This window comes from Bos taurus, chromosome 3 (assembly GCF_002263795.3).
Source record: "Bos taurus isolate L1 Dominette 01449 registration number 42190680 breed Hereford chromosome 3, ARS-UCD2.0, whole genome shotgun sequence".
In the NCBI taxonomy this organism is placed as follows: Eukaryota; Metazoa; Chordata; class Mammalia; order Artiodactyla; family Bovidae; genus Bos; species Bos taurus.
This window is the reverse complement of record NC_037330.1, coordinates 36,208,340-36,223,239: the sequence shown is the minus strand read 5'-3', so window position 1 is coordinate 36,223,239 and position 14,900 is coordinate 36,208,340. Positions and strand designations below refer to the sequence as shown.

The following is a 14,900-nucleotide window of genomic DNA, read 5'->3' as shown; positions in this document are numbered from 1 at the left end:
TTGTCATGTTGATGCTGCAAGTATTTAAACAACCCCGTTAAATCTCTAAAAAGAAGGTTTTCAAGCAGGTTTTAATAACCTAGAAAAATGAACAATAGAGACCCAACAGAATTACAAATAGATGAAAATCTAAGTTGAAGAAGAATGAGGAATGCATGGAAACCAGCCAGAGATCTGAAGTCAGAGAATTGAAAGATCAAATAATTCTCCTCTAAAGGGAGTGAAAGAAGAGTTGAAAGTTTAAGTAAAAAAATAAAAAATCATTCTTTCAAAGAAAGTTAAATACATATATATTTAATGTATATAGACATACATGTGTATATATATGCATGCATACACACGTACAAGTGGAAGAAGCAGAGGATGCTGGAGAAAAGATGCCAAGAAAATAGCTAGGTAAATTTCTGATTGCTCTTTATTTAATTATGTAAATAAATATGCATAGGTATGTTCAGGAAAGCTGGTTTAAAATATAAATTCACAGTATCCCATTTTAAGAAGGTATTTCAAATCCACCCAAAACTTTTTTTTTTTTGGAGAAAATGTCCTTCCCCCCAATCCCTACTAGAGGAGGGATCACGATCTGGAGGAGAAAGGGTTTTAATATTGAAAGTCTCCTTGAGGATTCAAATTTCCTGCTCAGAGTTTATTTGACTTGTTTAGTTGGTAATTTACTGAATCTGAGAAGATCAGAGCAGATGTTTGAGAGAAAAATTCACCTCTGGAAGACTATTACTCTTGGGGTGGGAGAAGCTATACTTACCTGGAGAGGGTCCCCCGTTCCCATATTGGACTTATTTGGGACTGATGTCTTCCTCCAAGTCAAAGAGACCCTGGAAATGTGGAAAGATACAGTATAGGAAGAGGGGGAAGGAGGTTAGTTCTGAGTCTTTGACAGCTGAAAAAGGAGCTTTCTCCAGGTTGGGAGCCAATATCACAAAGATCTTGGTATATCCTAGAAGAGAATCTCCTAATCTCCGGACAGATTTCTTTTCTTTATTTTTACTGGAGAAACACCTAAAATGATCAAACAAAACTGAGAATGGAAACTCAGAAGAAGTTTTTTTTTTGGCTTGAGAGAAAAGGGCAGGAGGAAAATGTAAGGATGAGAGCTGGGCGTATCTCAGTGCTCAGGCCAGAAGGCCACTGAGACTTGAGAGAGCTCCTGTGGGTGCTATTTCTCAGGGTGTACTGGCTTCTCAGAAGGGTCGAGGCTCTGGTAGCCCAAGAGGGAGGGTTAGGTGGTGAGTGGCATCTCCCTATAATCAGTATATTTAGATTCTGGAGAAGCTTGGGTAGAGAGCTGGCAAAGGGTCACTGTCTAAGAATGCCTTTGAGGAGTTCACCCCTGCAGTAACTCCTTTCTTCAGTGCTTGAAAGTGGAAGTGGGAAGGAGGGAAGCAAGGAAGTCACAGATTCCTGAACTGGAGGGAGTCAGCTGAGAGAGGATTCACCTCTCAGGATGGCCTCTCAGGTGTTAGAGGGTCTAGGGTAAGGGTGCTTGGAATTCCTGCCTCCTTTCTGGCTTCTCAGGGCCAAGAAGGATCCTTTACAGGCTCAGTTCAACAAGCTTCTCCCCTGTGCACCCTTCTGCCACACCACCCCTAGTCAGCACTCTCTGCCCTCAGCTCCGTGCTTCCATTGTGAGGCATGAAGCCAGTGACCAAGTGTTCACAACCGCCATTTCTTATCCTCTGCTTTGTCTTTAACAAACTTGAGTTCAACTTCTCTCCCGCCCACTGAACTTGGCCCAAAACTGAAGCAAACACTAAAATGCAGAACATGCTTTTTTGTCAGTTTATCCCCCAAATCGGTGTACCACAAAGACACAATTCTTATCAAACCAGCTGGTTTCACCTCTCATCTGACCAGCTTTCCCTACTGCTTATTCCCTTTACCACACAGAAGCCCGTTTCTGTTTGATTTTGAGATGCTTACAGATTTGTGAGATCAGAGCTTTCCCCCCGCCCTGTTGCAATAGTCTTTTTAATTAAAATCTCTCCCTATGTAAGTAAGTGGATCCCCACCCTCCCCCTTGACGTTAATGTTTAGCTATGAATGAGATCCCGGGTAAGTCTGAGCCCCCACTGGCGAGGGAAAGAAGGCTTGGAGCGGGGGCATTTGTCTTTCTCTTCAGAGTGTTGAAGAGGCCAGCAAAGCACAGCTCTGTCTTCAACTTTCCGAAGAAGAATGAATTTCTAAATAAAGAAGTTCGAGGCTTGCGCTGCAGGGGCCGCTGGCTGGGCAAGGGAATAGGTGGTTGAAAAACACCACTGAGATCACAGCTAGGAGTGAGGGGTGTGCTTAGGGAAGGTTTTCTAGAGAAGAGCCAGGAGTGAGGGATGGGACGGGCGCGGGCATGAGTGGAAGGTACGTGAAGAGATACTGGAAATCGCGCTCGGGTGGGCGAGCTAAGGGTGGGGGAGGTGAAGGGTGGTCGCTGAGCCTCAGTACTCCGAGGTCCTGGAGCGGCGGCAGCGGCGGTTAGAGCGAGCGGGACGGAGTTAGGACCGCTCGGAGCGCCCAGGTCTCGAGGTAGTATAAGGTTTGCAATCCTTCCACTTGCTGGCAGTTGCAGAAGATCTGCTTTTAAGTGAAACGTACATGCCACCCCTCCAAGGGCTGCAGTTTCCCCCGGCTTGCTTCTTTCTTTCTCTTCTCCGGCCCTTGAGCTCACTCTTTAATTTGTACGCGCCCCTAAGTTTGCAGAGAGCTCGCTGCCGGCTCGGAGCAGGGTCCGGCCAGGCGCCGCGGGCGGGGGCGGGGAGCCCGGGAACCGCAATCCAGAAGCATCGCGGGCCATGTATATTTCATCAAATGGACTTTGGGTGCGTCGCGTCTCGCAGCCATCAACGCTATGTGCAGTGACATTTCTGACTTGAGTGGAGGAATGCGCGAAGGAAGCCCGGACGAAATTGGTACTAGAGGATCTTCTTGGCGCCAATGCTAATTGTCCTGATTTATGTCCCTTCTGAGTAAGCTCAACGTCTTCGTCTGAAATAAAATGAAAGCTGTGCCAAGCGGAGTAGAACCACCGGACCGCTGGTTCTGATCCCCGGGAAATCAGGAAGTCGTCCTGCAGCATAAAAAAAAAAAAAAAAAAATAGGGAAAAAAAAGAAAGAAAGAAAAAAAAAAAAAAACAACCCTCAGTAAAGTTTAAGGCGAGAAGTGGCAGAGGCACTGGCGCGAGGAGGCGCGGAGGAGACCCGGCAAGCAGAGGACTGGGCTGGCAAGACCTCCCGAAGGCTGCGATTTCATTATTAATATCACTATATTTTTGGAGGGAGAGGCACCTTTCTCATCTTCCCTTCCTCTCCGCCCACCCCTATTCCCTCCCCCTCATCTACCTGTCAAAGTCACTGATCTTTTGCATTTCGGAAGAGGACGTCAACGGGAAGGAATTCCCCCTCTCGGCTAGGGCTCCGAGAGGGGGCGACGTGCAGGAGGCTGCCCCCCCCCTCCTCCGGGGCCAGAGGCGAAGGTAATTAAGCGGCGGGGACTGGCGGGCGGGCGCGGGGTTCTGCGTCCGTGGGGTCCTCTCGGCCACGAGCCCGGCGCAACCGGGACCTCGGGGTGCGGCGGCCGGGCCGCGGCGCTCGGGTCCACACCCCCAGCTCTCCCGCTTCGCCCGCGCCTCGGAGATGGCTCGGCGGTAAGAGCCGCCGCCCGCCCAGCGCCGCCCGGGGTTCCGCTGCTGCGGCCGCCGCCCGAGGCGCACCAGGCTGGGCTCGGCCGCCGCCCCGCGCCGTCGGCTGGGCTCCAGCCCGGCGCCTAGCGAACGGGCCCCACGGTGAGTGCCGCTGGCTTCCCGCTCCTGCAGCGACCCGCGCGTCTTCCCTTTGCCCCTCTCCCCCTGGTTTCCTCCTTCCCTCCCCTCGACTCCCCCTCCCCGCCACCCCCGCCCCACACAGCGCAGTCCACAGGCGGGAGGGAAGGCTCCGGGTGGGCGAGGAACTTTGTGAAGCGCCTTGAGGAGGCAGCGCGCAGAACCTCTGAGCGCACACAGCCCGCACACTCTCACACCCACACACGTCTTCCTGGTGTGCGCCCCGGGCAGGTTACGAGTCTGTGTGTTGTACTCAGTGCCTGGGCGCGGGGTCCGTGCTTCCATCGACGGACTCACAGACACACAGCTCGCTCCCCACTGTCTGTCTGTCGCTCGCTGTCTCTCTCTCTCTCTCTCTCTCTCTCACACACACACACACCTGACCACACATAAAGCATCGGAGGGTTCTTTTTTCTTTATTTTCTTTCTTTATTTGCCAGTTGTCCTTGCTTGGGGAAAAAAACTTGCCCTCTTGACGGCCCTGTGAAGCTGGTGGCCACACTGAGCTTTTGAAGTTCCTTTCTTTTAATCTCCTTTATTGGTGCGAGATTAAAGCATTACTATCCCATGTTGTGCAGCTGGGGAGAAGGGAAAATTGATAGAGGGAAAGACTTGGTATAGGAATGTTGTTTGGAATATTTTCTCAGATTCTTTACTGGCATTGCATTAATCAGTTGATGGATTCGGCTAGGGACATTGAATTGCTCTCCTGTATGGATCTGTGGATGTCTATATATAATACAAATAATACTGAGTATTATTGGGCCCAAAATAACCAATTAAGTGATTCATACACAGGAAAACTTAGATAAAAAAAGAAACTGCGCCCTCTGCTGTTTGTTTTAGTAACATCACTTTAGAGACTCCTCCCCCCACCTTTTTCTTTTCTTTTTTCTTTTCGAGAAATCCACTTAGGAGGCTGTCATTTTACAGGGGAGGGGAGGAAAATTCCTAGTGGAGATTTTAAGCAACTTTGTTTTGAAAAGTTGGAGATTGCGTTTCCACCCTCACATCAGGTACAGATTCCCAGAGTGTAGAGGCTTTTGTTTTCCACCTCCTCCCCCATTCTTCCCAGGGAATGGTAATGGAACCACTCGTTATCATAACAGTTTGTCAGTCTTTGGAATGGAAAATTCTGAGTAAGATTCAGAATTCCACTAAACATATGGTGTATCTGGCCGTGGATTTGCTTTAGAAATAAGGCCCTATTTTATGACTGAAAATACTGAAAGTTTTATTTTACAGAATTGGGGGGGAAATAGAAAAATCTTGTAACAAAATCATTTATTCAGATATAGCTAATGGTTCAGCTTGTTAGAAAAAAGTTATCCAGAAATTCCCTTTTTCACAGTAGGGGCAACCTTTTTCTGATTTGTCTAGTCCTTGAGGTCATCTCTAACCTTTGGGGAATTAACAATTGCAGGTTTCATAAAAGTATTTTGAACTGCCACTTTGAATGCCTTAAATTCCCCTCACCCCTTTTCTCTTTGGCAAAGGAAGATCAGCTCAATAACTGTTTCAAGAATCTTTTGGAAGACAAGTAACTTTTAAGTTTTTCTTTAGGATGAAATTTGGTTCTTTGCATGTGGATTAGCATGCAAAGAAAAAAAATGCAAGTGTTTCATACAGAAGGTTGTTCTAGTTTACATACATAAGGGATATATCTCCTATTTTTTTCCGGGTGCCATGAAATAAGATCTCTTTCACCACTGAAGACCAACATAAGGGAATTCAAAATTCCATATAGTTGGCTATTAATTTGGCGATACTTCCTATTGTGAAAATTTAAAAAGGTGATCCTAACATTTTGTAAGAAAACAGTTGATGTTGATTTTATGTGCACATAAAGCTGTTTTTCCTAGTGATATTTTTGTTTTGTCAGCTTTCACTGGATGTATGTGTTTCAGGTTAGCTTTTTAGAAGGAGGCTAATATATTTTTTCTGTTTCCTTTTGTATGTTTGTAAGTGGTGCATTTGCCTGTCTTTGCCTCTGTTATTATTCTGAAAAACAAACAAACAAACAAATCATATACTAATTTGAAAAAATTAAACCATTACACACTTAGTTGATAAATTTTCTAACTGTAGTAAAGATTTGGAGAGTTTTAGAAGTTACAAAAACAACAAGTCAATTGGAAAGAAAATTTTGTACAACTCAGAAAATTAATTATATGTTAACAGAAAAATGTGTGTGTATGAATTATAAGTCAGTAAGAGATTTAGTGTACTTTTAAAAACAGTTTTATCTTCAGAATCCAGATTTTTGTTTCAAAACTTTAGGTGGGTGTAGACTTTCTCAAATGTGTACTTGAAACCTTGGATTTCTGAACTTCCCTACAAGACAATGAAAGATTTGTTGTTCTACATTAATAAAACAGCATATTTATTCTAGACTTAACTGATTATGAAATAATTTTATGTATTATTCCATCCCTAAACAGCCTGCAAAATATATGCTTTCTAATTTCCCTAATCATTATTCTCTTGGTGAAAGCAGAGATCTTTCAAATACTAAGGTGTGCTATTTAGTTTTATTAAGAATCTCTTGATAGGCAGTTGCTCATAATACCCAATCAAGTATGAGTAAAATATGCCAATGATGTTGCAGTACATGTAAAATTTCTTTATCTTGAAAGACAGTTAACAAAAGGATAGAAGCAAATGTCTCCCATTAAGATGACTAGAATATGCTTTCTTCACAACACATAAATAAATGCAGAGAGCATTTAATATATGTTAAATATCCCATTTAGTCAGTCTCATTATGACAGTGTTGGAAGCTGCTAATTTTGATATGTTATGGAATTTGGGTATGTCTTTATCTCCTTGTATGTTTCACTCAATGGAATATGATTATAGTCAATGTTCTTTTTGTTCCTTCCCATTCAGAAACATGCATATTTATAAAATTCCTAATGTCTATGAGGAATGAGTCAATAGCTGTCTATTTCAGGTGCCCCTGAGAGCTGAGTATTTATGGAATAAATAGCCTACTATCACCACCCCCACCTCCTCGTGAGATTATGTAATAGAATGGATACTGAGAGCCAGCTAGAGTTAGTGGATTTACTGTCAATGTTTTCCTCTTTGTTGATGAAACTGGCAGTTGTTTTTAGAGTATAATTGTCTGTAGTTTTGATCATTATTACTTCCATGTAATATTTAGGAGGCTTCTTTTCTAATGAAAGAAAAGACCTGTGAAATGACTTCTACAAGGTGGAAGGGAATTAGCTACAGAATCCTGGGAAAAGATGTGTTCCTTGTATGCAAAGCCATTTTATAGCTCATTTTAGTCCAGATCAGTAACATCTATCAACTTGAGGGCATGACATAACTTTATATTTTCATATTGGCTTTGCAAATTTATATACCAGTCAGAGGTCTGTGGAGTACTCATGGCATATTAATGGGTATTTCTATCAAAGAGGACTTCCTAATGTTTTAGTGCACAGGTAGAGATGATGGCACTGTTCGATTACAGTGAGTTCCCAGGGTTCACAAAGTTAAGAACTAGAAATGGGACTGTGCAGAGCTCTTCTGAAGCTGCTCACATTTAGGTGAGCACTTGAGACACATTCAAAGTCCACGTTACTTGGCAATTAGTTCAGTTATGGGCAAGAAGGAATTGGTTTGGTATATTAAATCCCCAGATATGTCATTGACTGTCCTCATAATCGTTTTGCCTGGCTATTTGCTGTAATGACCTAGCTTTGAAGATGCTATTGGTGATTTTAACCTAGTTGAAAGCACAGCCAGATGGGAACTGGTGCCGTTAGGTAATAGAGGTTAAGAGGTAAATCATGTTCTATTTTAAAATCATTTTATTTTCTTTGAAAACTCCTTAATTATACTTTAATAGAAAATTCCTGATTTTGACAGGGGCTTCTTTTCCATTGTGTGGCATGGAAGTTCATAGATTTATTAGTTTCTTACTGATTTTAAAGTAAGAGGATTTTCTTTGAAGTGTATGGCAATGAAAAGTAGATCCTAATGTGAAGGATACATATTAAGTGATGCTACAAACATAAAAGTTGGAATGAAATCAAATAATTATGTTAAAGAACAGCTTAGTGACCCTCTGCTCCTGATCTGTAATATGCTGTGGTCAATATCTTTTCCTGTGTCAATGGGAGCTCATTAAGTGTAAATTCTGCAGACTGACTGAGCCATGCCATATTAGTGCTTGCCAAAGCTTGACATTTTTAATACATTAATAATATGTCTGTAATGTAATGGAAAACTATTAATCACAACTGGTTATGTGCCAGAAATTTAAGCTATAATTGGCTGCTTCTTGTCAAGAATGTCTGCCGCACAGTCCTGCAACTGCCTAATATTCAAATGTCTTGCACTCCTCTGCATTTTTCTTTGTCAGTTTTCTAAATTCGATCAATGGTGTAGTCCATAATTCTGTGTAATGACCATCATTATAATTCTGGTGTACTTTAATGAGAATTCGTTGCACTGGGATTGCTCTTGTGTCAGGAATTAGTATCAGGTTCCCATATGTTTCCTTAGTCACCAAATTTTTAACATAAATTTATATGGTCATCCTTCATTTTGTGATTCAACTGAGGCAAAAAAGTGGATGAAGACAGTAGTGAAGAATAAGCAGATAAGGGGGAATAATATTTATTGATTAAAATGTTATTAATCTCAGAATTCAAATATATACTTAAGGTATATTTTTAATATATTAAAAATTAGCTTGTTGTGCTCACTCATTTTAAACTCAAAGCAGTTCATCTCAGGTCTTTAAGAGTATATGGTGCTGATTAACATGTTGTTATGTATTTGAAACTAAGAATTTAAGTTAATAATTTCTGGTGTAGTAGATTTTACACTGCTTCAGTTATAATGCCTACTTTTCTCTCCCTTCCATTTCCCCCTCCATGAAAGTGTTTGTTCTTATTATAATAAAGTAGTAAATGCAGTTGAAAATGCATCTAGAAAATGCAAATTTGTATTATTTTAATACCTTTTCAGATTATTAATTGTCAAAATGTCAGCTGCTTCTGAAAGTATCAACTTAAAATTACTAATGAATCTGAAAAAAAGCAGAAGGCTATAGTAGCCACATTTACTTCTCTGTGATTTTTTTTTCTTTTTGGTGTAAGATTTCAAAATGTACTGAGCACAATAGTCTTTACATTACAAAAAGAGGCAGATTCAAATCTGTAGTTTATACATGTTTAGACAAACTGCTAATTATTGCTTCATAGGAACTCAAATATTCAACATTTTTCCTAATAGAAAATATCACAAATTGCAGCAGTATGATAACATTTTATGAATTGAATATAATGAAAATTGCACTTGCATCCATAAAGCAATTATTATAAATTACTTTGCTATGGAAACACAATTCAACCATCTGTTGGCATTTCATAGTCTTTGTGGCTTAGTTCATTTTAAGATGGTATATTATTTAAATATAGTAGATTCCTTCTATTAGATTCTGTGAGGACAGTGAACTTCCATATTTAAACTGCTTAGTGTGAATTGAAGGGTCTATATGGTATTTCCTAAAATTGTAGGCTTGTCTTTTCACATTAAAAAATACTTAATTATTGGGACTGTGACGATATAAATCAGCTAATTAAGCAAATGCACTCTTCTTACATCTGGATTCCAAATATTATTGTTTGTTTCGATTTAGACAGTAATCTCTAAAGAGAAAAGTTGCCAGTTAAACTCACCAATGACTTGTACTCAGTATGTAGGCTGTATTATCAGTTAGCCAAAAGTACTTTTAAACAGTAATTTTTATTTTCTCTTAGAATTAGCGCCATATTATTCTGCTTCATGGCCTGTTAACTCACCCTCAGCTATTTTTATATGTGCATTTTAAATTGTGCGTTTTACTACAGAGCTTTTAGTTTTAAAGCAGTGTATTATATTTGCCTTTGGGACAAATTCCCTTCTTCTGTTACAGAGAGTAACTGCAAATGCAGATGTAATGGCTATAAAAAGATGTAAGAAAATAGAAAATTCTTATGAAAGGACAATTTGCTGCTTTGGTTTTATTTTTGAATATTTTTTTCAGAGAGCCAAGTTATCTTTATCACTAAATGCAACTAAACAAAAGATGCTAAATTCTTCTAATATAATGAGCAAATCCAAAGGGACAGGCTTGTGCCAACAATGCTGTTTTTTCACTCCAGTTAACAAAAGCTAAGAAATGTACAAGGAATTTGTAGATCTTTAGGGTCTCTTTGCCAAGAGACAAAAGGCATAGAAGTAGTTGTCACTTCTTTACCATTGTTATAAAAGCAGTCATTTCCCCCATTGTTCCTCTGGAAGATTTTCCAGCACTACAATATATGAAGAGATGTTTAAATCTAGCTGCTTGCTTTCAGTTTTGTCAAGATGGGAATATAGTTTTTGAAGTGAAAACCTGTAAGTCACCTGGAACACAAACATCTGTCTTTGTTATGGAAGAGTTAAATCCTTCGTATCAAAATTCTTCCTAATGTGAATGATTTCTGTGGTTTGGTCATTCTAGCAAAGCAGCTGAGTAAAGGTTATCCATATTACACCAATTTGCTTCATATTGCGTCTAACCTCCCAAATGTCAACATATCATATATTTTGTAATGCATTGATTGTGGGACAATAACTCTTATTCTTATTGTTTCTAGAAGGGTGTTGGTGCCAGAAGAGAAGAATGATTGATGGGAAGCAGACACCGAGCGATAGACACTCGTCCTGTTGCTGTAGCTACTGATACCTCAGTGCGCCTGAGCATCCCTTGTGAACTGTGAGCATCAAGCACCCAGGGTTATTGGATGTACAATAGGAGAGCCATCGTTTTGATAAATCCTTATCTGCTACTGGACATCTTTTATAAAAAAACCAAGCTAGACCCAAGGCTAATAGATACGTTCTAGGACAATGAAAAAGCTGCCAGTCGTTGCTAATGCCTAGTGCACAAGTATGCTAGGCTTCCACCAAAGTCCTCAATATACCTGAACATGTGCAATATATGAACCCTTCGCTTTTAATTTTGGAATCTACGTTGAAGTCTCATCTTCTTTTTCTTTTTTTTTTCTTTTTTTAATATACAAACCTACCTACGTATAGACATAGATAAGCTGCTTTAGTTACCACGAAGATTGCCAAGAATTTAGAGATGTATTTGTCAAGATTTCTGTCAATTCATGCCCTTTGGGTTACAGTGTCCTCAGTGATGCAGCCCTACCCTTTAGTGTGGGGACATTATGATGTGTGTAAGACTCAGATTTATACCGAAGAAGGGAAAGTGTGGGATTACATGGCCTGTCAGCCGGAATCCACAGACATGACAAAATATCTGAAAGTGAAACTGGATCCTCCAGACATTACCTGTGGAGACCCTCCGGAGACGTTCTGTGCAATGGTGAGACAACCTTTTTGAATTGCTTATTTCATGTTAAGTGCGGGCATGTTGTATGTGCATACAAATGTGGTGCGTGCGAAGACTCAACTCAGGCAATGAGCTGAATCTGCAGGTGGCAGATTTGTGCTAACAGGCTAGTTGCATTCTCAGTGGAGGCCTGCACCACCTGGAATTACAGTTTGCACAGTGTGATTGACACACTTCCTGCGAACCAAAGGTTTCACTGAGACAAATGCACTGAATATAAATGATAAAGCAAAAAGTCCAACTGAAGTTTAAATTTCAGATTGGAGACTGGGAATATGATTAGACCACATGTGATAGGTGAAGGATAAAATCCATTGGTAAGCCAACTTTACAAACATAAAGGTTTCTTCACATACATCTTTAAATGAAGGCTAGTCCTGCGTTCTCCAGTTCAAGGCTTGAGTAGATGTCATGGTTTTGCTCATCAGGAAACTGCTGTGGTTTGGAAATTCTTGGTTAGGAGACAGGAGCCAAAGCCTCATGAGAAGCTTTTCCGAAAGAGTCTTGTCAACTTGTTCAGCCTCTTGTTTGTAAGGGTTATGGTTTTCCAGAGAAAAGGCTGGAATATTGAAAATGTTTCCTAAAAAAGTAGTGACATGGAGCATGCAAATTCAAATACTGTCCTTTTGATAAGCAAAGTTAGATAATTCATTGTTTTCATAGTATAGAAAAGGCTTTTTCTGGGTGGTAAGGTAAATGCTATGTGACACATTGAAATTTTTACTAGAGACATTGCTGAAAATATGCCCATAAGGTGTTAAGTAAAGACTTTGATCATTAAAATGATGTAAATCAGTGTGCTAAAGAATTCAAACAGTGTGTTCATTTGGTGTATGTTATTTTATTATTATTATACATAGGGTTTATTTGATACATGAACTGGGATCTCATTTTTCTCTATATAACAGATATAATGGTATGGCAGATTTTTATAGTATCCATACCTGACTTTATTATCTTGAACCTGGCCTGGCATTTTCAGGATAGTGAAACTATTAATCAAAGTAGCATCTGTTCACAGTCCCTAGTGAGTTAAATTAGCATAAGATCATCTTAGACCTAGCACTGCAGAAAAGGTTTTGTAACAGGAAACAATTTTGAGCACTAAAGAGTCTTTTCGCCTAAAAGCTAAGGGCTTGCCATTTTTCAGAAGTGCCTTTGGGGACTGGTTTGAATTATAGTCTAAACCTGATTTTGTGGAGAGTGAGAAAAAGAGCTTGGCTATTAGGTGTCACTATGACTAAAGTGCTCTGAAAGACTAAATATTTCAAAGAGAGGACCGTCTCTGGGAAGCAGGTATGTGCTTTGCAAAAAAGTTGCCTTTTAGAAACCAGAGACTCACAGAAGAGGAATTTATTTAAACACATTAGGAAAACTGTAATAAATCTGTAAAAAAGAGCAGAGGCGTTTGTTGGCTTTATATAAGGTTTCTAATAATTTCTCATAAAAGGTCAAATTTAAGATCTTATTGCAAATCTAGGGGTGAAATGGCTGTTCAGGTGACAGGTGGTGCAATCTTCTAGTCCTTAGCAGAAGATAGTTCTGGGCCAAGTCTTAATATTATAAAGACACTCTATGTATTGGCTTGCATGCACTGCTAGCAATATGCCTCTTCTGGAATTGTTTAATAATTTACAGATCTAAGTAAAACAGCAGAGATCCTTTTTCAGAGTGCTGTTTGTACTTGCACAGGTTCTGTATGATGTGCTCAACATGTGATTTGAATGTGCAGCTTCCCTCATGTCAGCCTCTGGCAAGAGAATGCTTGCTCAGCACTGCTCCTGTCCATCGTGTTGAAGGGTTTACCTGGTGTCTTCAGCATACCTCTCTCTCCCATCTTGAGTGGGAAAGGGCACGTTATAGAACTTCTCATGCTTGCTTTTTACAGTCACATTGTCTAAGGTTCTTAAGCCAATTCCTAGCAGTTCAGTGGCTAAGTGATGTTAGAGACCAAAAGAGATGAAAATGATATTCCTCAACTTTCTCAAGTGCAGTAATATATGTAATTTACATGTTTATATGAAACTCCATAAGGCAGTGTTTTAAAATACTGCATGCTACTATGATGCAAATATTCAGAAGCCTTGGTGGGTTTAAGTTGTCATTAAACAGAATTGTTTTTCAAGAGAGAGTGTGAGATTTGTGAGATGTTACCTATAATGCGTAATTTGGGCTCCTTAATGTACATTTGATTGGCATAACAGATTTAATAATCTATCCTTTAAATACAAAGTTTGGGACTGCTTGTATGCATATTATATACCAAGTCAAAGATAGTGACCTAATATAGCAACACATCCTCTCTCCAGTTTTGTATTTTCCATAAAATTCTTTAGTATAAGGGTTCCTGACACAAGGCTGTAAAGCTGTTTCAGGATGCTGTCGTATCAGACCTGTTTGGGTGCTCCTTAGCCCAAGGTCTAATGGGAATCCATAAAGTCATTTGTGTTATGACTTTCACGTTCTCCCCTCCTTGACACAGGCATCCATACCTGCTCCCTCAGAGTCGTTATGGCCTATTACATCAGGGAAGCTGCCATATAAGCACAATCACTGCTTAGCCCTGATATGTAAATGTTTGCTGCAGAATGGTTTCAGTAATCACTTACTCAGCTAGTGACACCCTTATTAGCTGTGACTAGCAATTCTGAGCACCAAGGGGACATTTGGTCAGAGAAATACCCTATAATTCCCATAGCCAATTTATCTTATATAAAGTTGAATTTCATTGGCAGTGCACTGAGAGCCTGTACTGCCTTTTGCATCACCTCCATCATTATATGCCAGTGACCATCCATGAATGCTGCATTTACTTTAGAGTGAGATTTTAGAGAGAATGGACCGCATGATTCCATTTAGATCTCTGCTTATTAACCTAGGTAACCTGCATAATCCCTCTTTAATGTCCCAGTCATTTTAAGTTTTTGTATAGTAATAGTACCAGCATTTTAAATGTTAGTTTTTTTGGGAGATTTTGCCATTTCTGTTTTATGATAGTAGAATAGGGGAATAGAAATAGATATACACATACACATGTATATGCATGAATTTTGTATATTGAGGCCATACATTTTCTTTTTAATTTAGTTTGATATATTCCTTGTAAGTTGTTGATGGCTAAAAAAAAATCTGTTTTTGTTAAGGGGGAAGAATATGAAGGGTAGAGGAGAGTTAAGCATTTAAAACATTTTTTTAGTCTGCGATAATATTAGTATAGATTGTGTCCTTCAGCTGTGTAAAAGCTTCAGGTAGCACAGCTTTGTCAGAAAATACAGATCATCGAGTGACTACAGTTTGTTTCAGCTTGCATAAAGAGCAAATATGATGATCTGAACCTGGGTGTAAAGCTGAAGTGACAACACAAAGCTGTGACTTGTCCTTTGCGTTTAGACAAACTTAGTTGTCATATCTTCATGCAACACCCCAGTAGCTTAAAAATGGCAAAATTATCTGCAATTATCTCCAGCCTGTGGCTAATTTTCTGGATAAGTTAAACACAAGCTTTCAGAAGAAGCCTACAGATGGAAGAAGTCATAGGCGTTTGTACAATTTATGACACAGAAGTGCTGATGACGGTAGAAATGTGAGCCCTTGAGTGCAGCTATGGATTTCAGAGCCAATCAAAACTAAATTAGGAAACAAAGATTATTAAAATGTCTTCTGTGCAT

General features: G+C 40.0%; 2 protein-coding genes across 9 annotated transcripts in view; one reads left to right on the top strand and one right to left on the bottom strand.

Moving 5' to 3' along the window:
* Positions 1-397: 397 nt before the first annotated feature.
* On the bottom strand, positions 398-4,390 carry LOC132344866 (uncharacterized). The gene is made up of 2 exons (XM_059885059.1): positions 3,349-4,390; positions 398-3,076 (listed from the first exon to the last, which is right to left on the bottom strand). The coding sequence occupies exons 1-2, from the start codon at positions 4,110-4,112 to the stop codon at positions 3,064-3,066; spliced, it is 777 nt and encodes a 258-aa protein (XP_059741042.1). The 5' UTR covers positions 4,113-4,390; the 3' UTR covers positions 398-3,063.
* NTNG1 (netrin G1) overlaps positions 2,281-14,900 on the top strand; it is a 369,041-nt gene continuing 356,421 nt past the window's right edge. For 4 of the 8 annotated variants that reach the window (XM_005204200.5, XM_010803237.4, XM_005204198.5 and 1 more), the window contains exons 1-2: positions 3,393-3,482; positions 10,469-11,205. In XM_005204200.5, coding sequence (XP_005204257.1) covers positions 10,960-11,205 — 246 coding nt within the window. In that variant the 5' untranslated portion in view covers positions 3,393-3,482; positions 10,469-10,959. Of the gene's footprint in view, positions 2,371-3,381; positions 3,483-3,683; positions 3,792-4,672; positions 4,844-10,468; positions 11,206-14,900 lie in introns of those variants that run through there. The other 4 variants (XM_024989814.2, NM_001080369.1, XM_024989815.2 and 1 more) reach the window with 4 other exon arrangements.

Coding starts and splice junctions, on each gene's coding strand:
- LOC132344866 (XM_059885059.1), bottom strand. CDS start 4,112: ATGGAAGCACGGACCCCGCGCCCAGGCACTGAGTACAACACACAGACT.